General features: G+C 33.2%; 1 protein-coding gene across 3 annotated transcripts; it reads left to right on the forward strand.

Annotated features, from left to right (window-relative positions):
- The first annotated feature begins 1379 nt into the window (after positions 1-1379).
- LOC105141777 (auxin transporter-like protein 2) lies at positions 1380-5733 on the forward strand. Of its 3 annotated transcripts, none has more exons than XM_011049131.1 (8): positions 1380-2231; positions 2495-2712; positions 2807-2992; positions 3140-3252; positions 3369-3650; positions 4212-4419; positions 4534-4823; positions 4859-5234. In XM_011049131.1, the coding sequence occupies exons 2-8, from the start codon at positions 2539-2541 to the stop codon at positions 4875-4877; spliced, it is 1272 nt and encodes a 423-aa protein (XP_011047433.1). In that variant the 5' UTR covers positions 1380-2231; positions 2495-2538; the 3' UTR covers positions 4878-5234. The 3 variants fall into 3 exon arrangements, with proteins under 3 accessions (XP_011047433.1, XP_011047431.1, XP_011047432.1); XM_011049129.1 differs by lacking the exon at positions 4859-5234 and adding an exon at positions 5257-5733 and having other exon boundaries at positions 1387-2231; positions 4534-4791; XM_011049130.1 differs by lacking the exons at positions 1380-2231; positions 4859-5234 and adding exons at positions 2285-2400; positions 5257-5733 and having other exon boundaries at positions 4534-4791.
- The last annotated feature ends 3806 nt before the right edge of the window (positions 5734-9539 follow it).

Consider the following 9539-nt stretch of genomic DNA (forward strand, 5'->3'; position numbering starts at 1 on the left):
ATAACCATGAAACAAATTCTCGCAATAAAATAATTTATAATAAAAAAACTAACACGCCCGCACACACATATATGCACCCTCCCATCAATGCTGTTTTCCTAATTATTATTTTAACTAAATTACTTTGTTAAATTTTTTTTTAACATGTGTTCCTAAAAAAAATTCAAATAGATGCATGAGAGTAATTCTTACCCATAAATGTATCAATGAAAACTATGCATTGAAAATTGATAAAAAAAAATTATAATGATTATTAAATTAATATAACTTAGATACCGTTTGCTTGCTTGAAAATTATGTTATTTTGGAAGAATTAGTGAATTCTAAGAAAGTAAATTATTTTTTTATGTTTGATAGTATAATAAAAAATAATTTAAAAAATATTTTTTAGTATTTGATTATGTTATAGAAAATAAACTGGAAAATAATTTATTAATATTTTTTTCAAGTTTATTAAAATAATAAATAACAAATTTTATAAATTAAAAGGTTGAATGAGAATGAAATTAAAAAAATTATTTCATAAATTATTTCAAATAAAATAAGTAACAATTAAAAGAATGAGGATTAAAATTAATATAAAAATCAAATTCTAAGGGATAAATTTAAAAAAAATATTGAAAATTATATATATATATATAACAATCAAAATTTTGAAAATCAAATTTAATATAATCAGTAAATAAAATGATATTTCTAAATTTTTTACAACTCTAAAAAAGTGTTTTTTCTACATTCTAAATTTTTTATAACTCTCAAAAAGTATTTTTTCTACAAAATAAAAGAAAAACAATTTTTTGAAAATCAAGTTAAATTTTTCTTTGACTTGAAAATATTTTTCGTTAGCTAATTTTTCTAATAATAAATAAACACATAAAAATTAAAAAAATAATTATAGAAAATCATTTTCCCAATCCAAACAAGGTAATAGTTTTAAAACTTGATTAATCTTTTTCCCAATCCAAACAAGGTAATAGTTTTAATACTTGATTAATCCTTTTTTTTTTAATTAAGTTTTAAAAAATAAATTAAAATTGACTTGATTTGATATAATTTATATGATCAAATCTTATTATTATTTTTTAAATAGCATTATTTTTATTTATTTATATAAGTAAAAATTTGATTAATCCATCCACTTCAAGAATTGTACTGGATACTAGATTAACCCCTGGTGGGATTTAATAACCATGGATGAAAGCTGGTAAAAGGTATAGGTATGATTTATTATTATTATTTTTTTTTAAAAAAGAAGGGCGTGAAACAGGTTAAGAGGGTAGATATCAATAACACTGCATCAACGACGGCAAGATAAATGCTAGTAGCATATAGTAAGACATTTACTATAAAGTTAAAAAGATGGTGGCAGGAGTCCTTTAAAGTCGTAATTTTGGTTTTATGGTGCTTATAAAAAGGAAGGTCCATGGCTAGGTTCAGTCCTTAGCAAGTGATGAGAACAAGCCTGCAAGGTCCCGATCGCTTAGATCTCTAAATTCTCTTCACACACACACAAACACCAAAACGAAGACTGAAAAAGAATCGAATCACGAGTGCAATTGGAAAACAACAAGGGATTTTGGGTTTCATTTCCACTTTTTTTTTTTTTGAAAAAAAGAGAGTGAAGGTGAGGAATTTCAAAGGCAAAATTTTAAAAAGAACAAAAAAAGAGAGAGAAAACGAGACTATAATAGCAGTAGCAGCAGTGATATAGTAGATGAGACAGGAGCAGTGAGTGTGTATTTATATTTTTGGTTTATTGGTGAGAATAGTAGTGGAAAGGATCTTTTTCTTCAACATCTGCAAACACAATTGATTTCTAGTGTATCTTTTTTTTCCCTGCTTTTGCGGTCTCGCCGTCTTTGAAGTTCGGCTCTGGCCCTTTTGTCTACTAGGATTGGTGGCGCATTAAAGTGGGGAGCGTTCTCTAGAGAGATCCGTAGCTGAAGATATTTTTCGGGCTTCTCAGGCTGCAGGCATTCTTAAGTCTGGTTCTTGGAACGAAGAAATCTTAAAAACTCTCTCGCAACTGTGCTGTACCTATTGACAGCGTGCTTGTTGGTTGTTTCCAATCTGAAAACAAGGAAAAGGTGATAAATCAAAGTCAAGCAAAGGACTTAACAAGGAGGGGCTTGAATATATATATGTATCAACAAGGTCATTTTGGGTCATAGAGGGGATTCTTCAGTCTCTCTTTCTTTTTTCTCATCTCGAAAGAGACATTTCAAAGCGAGGTTAGTATATATGAAAGTGGAGTAATCATGGAGGGAAATAAGTTTCAAAGCGCTGTTCCTTTTGTTTTGTTTTTTCTTTTTGTTTCTGTGGGGTGGAGACTGTGAGTGACTTAACTGTTTCTTACAAGTCTGGAAGAGGGAATTTGGTGGTTTTATCTGGATCTGGGAGGTGGGGGAGTCTTAACTGGCTTTCGTTTTCCGGGGTTGCGTTGTTTTTGATCATCTAGTATTTTGTCTCATTTTCTGTCTTTTATATGTTTCAGATCTACCAGGATTTAGACGTTGCTTTTAGTGAAAAACTAAGACAATGTTGTCTCAGAAGCAAGCAGAAGAAGCAATTGTTCCTAACTACAGCGAGACAGATCAACATGAAGGCAAGGAAGAAGAGACAGAAGAGAACCACTCTTTGTTTAGTATCAAGAGTGCTCTTTGGCATGGTGGGTCTGTCTGGGATGCCTGGTTTAGCTGTGCCTCCAATCAAGTACTGTATCGCTCCACGCCCATTTTCAAGATTCCATGGGTTCTTATTGCAAAAAACAGAAAGTATTGACTAGTTTTGATGGTTTCTATTGCAGGTAGCACAAGTACTGCTGACACTTCCATACTCCTTCTCTCAGCTTGGTATGCTGTCAGGGATTTTGTTGCAGATATTCTATGGGATTGTAGGAAGCTGGACAGCTTACCTCATAAGTGTGCTTTACATTGAGTACAGAAGCAGAAAGGAGAAAGAGAACGTTAACTTCAAGAACCATGTCATACAGGTTTTGTTTTTGCTGCTCACCACCACCACTAATACCTGATCTTCAATGCTAAAATATCTTAATTACAGTAACTATTTAAACTCAACGTAATTAAAAAAGATCAAACCTTTGTTTTTTTTCTTTTTTTTTTCTTTTGGGTTTGTTCAGTGGTTTGAAGTGCTCGATGGGCTACTGGGTCCGTACTGGAAGGCAGTAGGACTTGCCTTCAACTGTACTTTCTTACTCTTTGGATCTGTCATTCAACTTATTGCTTGTGCTAGGTAAGAACTTTATGATCATTTTCCATATTAGACTTCAATTCTAAATAAAAAATAAAGTTTGATGTCTTTCTTGTTTGATTTTCAACTGTTTCTTGTTTTTTTCTCGGAGTGAACAGTAATATTTACTACATCAATGACCATATGGACAAGAGGACTTGGACTTGCATTTTTGGAGCTTGCTGTGCCACAACAGTTTTTATACCCTCTTTTCATAACTACCGTATTTGGTCTTTTCTTGGTCTTGGCATGACCACATATACCGCCTGGTACATGGCCATAGCAGCTCTTGTTCATGGCCAAGTAGAAGGAGTCGCACATTCTGCTCCGACAAAGTTGGTGCTTTACTTCACCGGAGCCACCAACATCCTCTACACCTTTGGTGGACATGCTGTCACCGTGTAAGCTTCTTTTTCTTTTTCATTTTTTTACTTGAAAGATTTTATTATCCTCTTCTCTTTTTCTTTCACTAGTTTCTACACGGCTTCTGTTTGCAGCTTTTGCCGGTCATGTTGGGGTTCGAGACCCACAGACAAAATCATATTATGTGTTCCCTTTCCATTTCTCAAGGAGAGAATAGAAATGGACAGTAAAATGGTCCAACCTTGTTTTACTTCAGGCTTTACCTTTTAATCTAGTCTTCTTTTGTCTTTACCTGGTTTAGCATGGTTTCCTAATCATGGGACTCAATAGTGGGAGTGTAGTAACTAGTAAAAACTACAGAGAATGAGAATCCAATGAACATGAGGTCCATCGAGCCATTTACCACTGTACATATGCAATCAAGTTGGAGCCAGCTTGCTTCACCCCCCTTGTTACTTTCACCATAAATTAATATATAGTTCTTGTCGAGTGAATGATGAAGAATGAAAAGTTAGGTCATAATTCAACCTTATTTTTGAATGTCCTTTTGTCTGTCCTTGCGGACTTTAAATGGGGAGTTGATCAATTAAATTTTACAGGGAAATCATGCATGCCATGTGGAAGCCCCAAAAATTCAAGTATATTTACTTGATGGCTACTCTCTACGTGTTCACACTAACCATTCCTTCTGCTACCGCCGTCTACTGGGCCTTTGGAGACGAGCTCCTCAACCATTCCAACGCCTTCTCTCTCCTCCCCAAGAATGGTTTCCGCGATGCTGCGGTTATTCTCATGCTCATTCACCAGGTCTAGTTAAATTTGGCTGGATTGATTCGATTACTTGACTGCACTTGAAAGAATATACACAGTAGTTCTTTTTAAGGGAATTTCACTGAGGTAAAATTGTTTTGAACGGTGCAGTTTATCACATTTGGGTTTGCATGCACCCCATTGTACTTTGTGTGGGAGAAGGTGATAGGGATGCATGACACCAAGAGTATTTGCTTGAGGGCACTTGCAAGGCTACCAGTGGTGATCCCGATATGGTTTTTGGCTATAATCTTCCCGTTCTTTGGACCCATTAACTCAGCAGTCGGTGCTCTTCTGGTCAGCTTCACAGTCTACATTATCCCATCTCTAGCCCACATGCTCACTTACAGAAAATCCTCTGCTAGACAGGTAATTAAAAACGCTGCCTCTAATTCTCTCGCTCTCGCAGGAACGCCACTGATGAGGAGAACCTTTTTCTTAGTAGAAAGATGTAGTTATCCTGATCTTTTAGGGGTGTTGAGGTCTTAATGGAGTGAGCGGACACTCCGCGTTTGATGGGGATTCCCACAGTCCACAGTGACATACATTGTCCCAGCTGAGTGGAGACTGGATGGATGCAGGAAATGTACACGAGAGCATTTAAGGCTTGGATGTGGAAATATTACGAGAATGGAGTTGGGTGGCATATCGTTTTCATTAAGTTATATGCTACAGTCAGTGTGTTGTACTCTGTCCTGAAATCTGAGCTGGCTTGACTCCCTCCCTTTCAAATAGTCCAACTACATGTCTCTCGCAGATGCATATTTTGTCAAAAAATTGTCAGCCAACGTAGTTTATTAGCACTGAGTTTGTTTGATTATTGTTTTCTGGCAGAATGCTGCAGAGAAGCCTCCTTTCTTCATGCCAAGCTGGACCGCCATGTATGTTGTCAACACCTTCGTGGTGGTGTGGGTCCTGGTGGTTGGTTTTGGGTTCGGCGGCTGGGCTAGCATGACCAACTTCGTAAGGCAGGTAGACACGTTCGGACTCTTCGCAAAGTGCTATCAATGCAAGCCAGCAGGAGCAGCACCACCGCGTCCTCACTGAGCTGACTTCACTGGAGCAAATCAGTCCCAAGATTTCGTCTGAGAAAACATTTCTTTTGCTTCATATTTTGTATCATACAAAGGGGAAGTAGCAGTATCTCTCCTACATGTGATGTGTGCTGGATTTTGCTTCTTGTTTTTTTTCCTCTCTCTGGGGGTTACTCAAATTAGTTGGTGAAATAGTGTGTTGAATTGTGATGATTCCTTTGCTATTAAAAGCGTAGGCTCATTAAATCAGATAAAATATATGCTTAGTTTTCATGTTCGTTCCCTTTTCAGATCATTATTTCTTCTTCTTCTTGGTCGTACTGTCATTATTACTAGCCATGTTTCCAAAGCATAACCTTATAAAAAATGGCTGCAACGGTATGGGTTTCTCTTACTGATGATCCAAAGTTCATAGGATAGCAACTGAGTTTTTGGATCCTATGAATATTGCGTGAAATATATATATTATCAAATATGCCTTGAAATCCATTATATTATATAAATATTTTTATAGAATATTTAATTTTTTTAATATAACAGATAACAATTGGATATCCAAAACTTGTACCGTTAATGATAGATATAATATGGATATAGATACGATCCAAACATTTAATATAATATCTAATTTATTTATTTATTTATTTATTTTAATTAATATAGATGTTTGGATTATTTTATATGTATTTAATATAGATGTTTGGATTATTTTATATGCATTTCAATTAATTATAGAAATTTTAAAATTAATGATTATAAAAACTTTTAATACTTTTAAGAACACTCAAGCCCGTAATAATTGGAGGGTAAATTTAACCAATTAAGTTATCATATTAATTAATTATTTTGTATAAATATTTTTATAAAATATACTACGATATATTTGGGTGTCCGAATAATAGATAATATATAATATATGAATATCAAGAAATACAACCGAACATTTATTATCATCTCTAGTTTCTCTATTTATTTAATTATTTTCGAAAAGGAGAAGATACAGATATGTTTTAATAGAATCTGCATAGAGAGTGGGGCCGTCGGCCATCTCCATGATCACATGGGTTGCACGTTGGCTTATCTGTTTGTCACGTGCCAGTCTTGACTCTCTTCTTAAATTCACATGTGAAGACATGCATGAACCCTAACATGATTTCCATGCTTAATTAAGCAGAATCCATGATTGATTCCCCATTAATCAAGCTTAGAAGACCTTTGAACCCTCTTGAAGAATAGGGTTTTTTTAATGTTTTTTTCTAGGCTTTCACATGCACCCAATTTCAAGATGTGGTCTTGCTGCTTCTTTAAGTTGTTAAACAGAAAGTATGTTAGTGTCTCCCTTGACAGTGCTGACTGACTAATGAAAGCTCTTTAATTCAACTTATTGGACTCAATTATTTAATCACCAACCAATTTGCATAACATTTCCTCTATTTATTTTTTAATTTTCTTTTTAAAATCGTGTTTAGTGTTATGGGGTTGAATATTTTTCAAATGTGTTTTCAGATTTTTAAATAAAACGTACAGAAAAAACAGAATTTATGGACTTTTAATCACTCGATTAGTCATTATTCAAGAGTTTACACATCATAGCTGCCCCTATGGTCACTAGGTTTGGTAAGAACACTTTGCTTAATTTCTCCGTTTGGTGAAGCTTTGGCCAATTTATCAAAAAAGAGGAATATTTAGTTGGTACCTACTACCCTTCTCTTGAAATTTCAAATCGATACTCTAAAAAAAAAAAAAAAGTGTTTTAGGGATTTCTGGAAAAAATTGAAAGACATTATTGTCTGATCTGATGTTCCTATGTGATTGGATCCATTGTTTAATAAATATATTATTGAATCAAACAATTATAGTATTGTTCATGAGCGTGGAATCGTCAAAGTAGTATTTTGTTAGGTAATGTATTAAAATAATTTTTAAAATTTTTTTAAATTTAATTTTAACACTAAGGGATTAAAATGATTTAAAATTATAAAAAATAAATTTTTTTAATATTTAATGAAATGCAATTTCAAATGGCCTCATCCAAAATCATTTTTTTTTAATTATAATAGTGGTCATAAGTCTAATAACAATTATTTTTTAAAATATTTTGTTGAGTAATATATTAAAATAATTTTTTATTTTTTAAAAATTAATTTGGATATTAGAACATCAATCTAAAAATAAATAAAACATAATTTGAAATGCAGTTTCAAAAAGAATTCAATCATCCAAAATCACAATCTTCTTGTATTGATATCTAATTGAGTTGCTTCAAGAACTAAAATTTTATATCTGAGACAACAAGAGGCATGCAATGCAATTGGACTCTAATTTCCAAGGCCTGCCTGCGTTATTGGAGAATCTCCCAAGTAAAACTCCATTAATTATCTGATAGAGAAGCATATATTAATTTAACAATTGTTGTTTGATAGACTAACTGATCAATCATGGTATGGATATGAAGATCACTCGTCACGCTTGTTTAACCAGTAAATGAGATAAGGGAAGTCGATGGAAAAGATTGGTCCTGCAGTGATTCCTCAATAATTGGAATTGATGGGTGTGCGTTATCACTTCCAACTCAGAAAGAAATTATGCCATATTTGACCCAACAAGTGACGCCATTCAGCATCAATATTATTGAGCCAAAAGATTCATCAGTTTTGTAACATCCGCCATTGTTACGAGTTCATCATTTCCTTAGAAACTCGCCATCAAAATTTATTCCCAGTTGCTGTGCTTGCAAGAATATTATTGTTTTTATTATTATTAGAACCTACTTGGCTGAATTTCAACTCCCTCTTTCTCGATTCCTTCAAAAAGATATATATCTTCCTCCACAAGGTAGCTAGCTTCTGTTAATAAAATAAGGAAGATTAATATTGTTGCTAAGATTCTTACAGTTACTGTTCGCAAGTAGCTGCCTCTCTCTCTCTCTCTCTCTATTTATATATATATTGAGGTTCATTGTCAGACCCTGCACTTGCAGCAAGTTGAGGAGAGACCTTTTCTGCTATATTCTATCACATATCACTTGACAAAGAGGCATCCTGAAGCAAGCACATACAGAACACTGACAATGGCAGATGTGCATTGGATTGGATACTGTGGCAGGATAGTTCTTTTATCAGAAGAACATGTCCACATGCATGTACAAATGAGCTCATAAAACGAGTATAGATTATAGCTTCTTCTTCTTTTTTTTTCCTTTTTCGCGGTGTGGGTAGAGATATTATGGCTTCTAAAATAGTGAAATGTTACTCTAAATGATGTTGAAGATCTAAACGAGGTGGAGTAATATATATGGAACTTCGGTTATGGACTTGCATTTATTTTTGTGTGAAAGAAAGGTGTACAAAACTCAGTAATTCAAGAAAGAATTCAGGCAGCGTTCAAAGTGTTTATTTCTTTATATTGGGTAATTGGAGTGGCAAATTGGACTACATGCAGGCAGGGGCGAACAAGAAAAAAACATTAAAATCCATCAAATGAAAAGAATCATTTCAAAGGTTAAAATTTCAGATTTTTTATAAAAGGGATGGGTCGGGAAAAATTTCCTTGCATGGGCCGGGGCTCCTGCCAGCCCCTGCCTCCACCACTACATGCAGAGAATAACCCTCTTTTAACTGCTTTCCATTCTTGCAATTGTTGTAAATATATAATATAATTTGAGAAGTTATTTCAAAAAATTTGAAAGAGAACAACTTTTTATTTTTAAGTTTAAATATTTAATTATAATAGACTTTTAATCTTACATTGAGAAAATAAAATCTTTTTCTATTATTTATATAATGAATTATAATATAAATTATTAATTATCTAGAAAGTGTGGTAGGCTTGCGTCTGTCTATAAAATTGAGTTGTATAAAATGAAAATCTTCATTTCTCGCCCAAAACAATGCATATATATTTTTATTTTTATTTTTTGCCTTTAAACTGAAATCACAGTTTTAATTTAATCTCTTGTAATTTATTTTTCTAACAATTATTTATTTTCTCTAATAGTTATTTTCCTAGCAACTATATTTTTAAAGGTTGGTTGTACTTTTTAATTTTTTATTTAATTTCTTTATAAATGTTTCAGATTTTAGA

Source organism: Populus euphratica, unplaced genomic scaffold, assembly GCF_000495115.2.
Source record: "Populus euphratica unplaced genomic scaffold, PopEup_1.0 scaffold130.1, whole genome shotgun sequence".
Lineage (NCBI taxonomy): Eukaryota > Viridiplantae > Streptophyta > Magnoliopsida > Malpighiales > Salicaceae > Populus > Populus euphratica.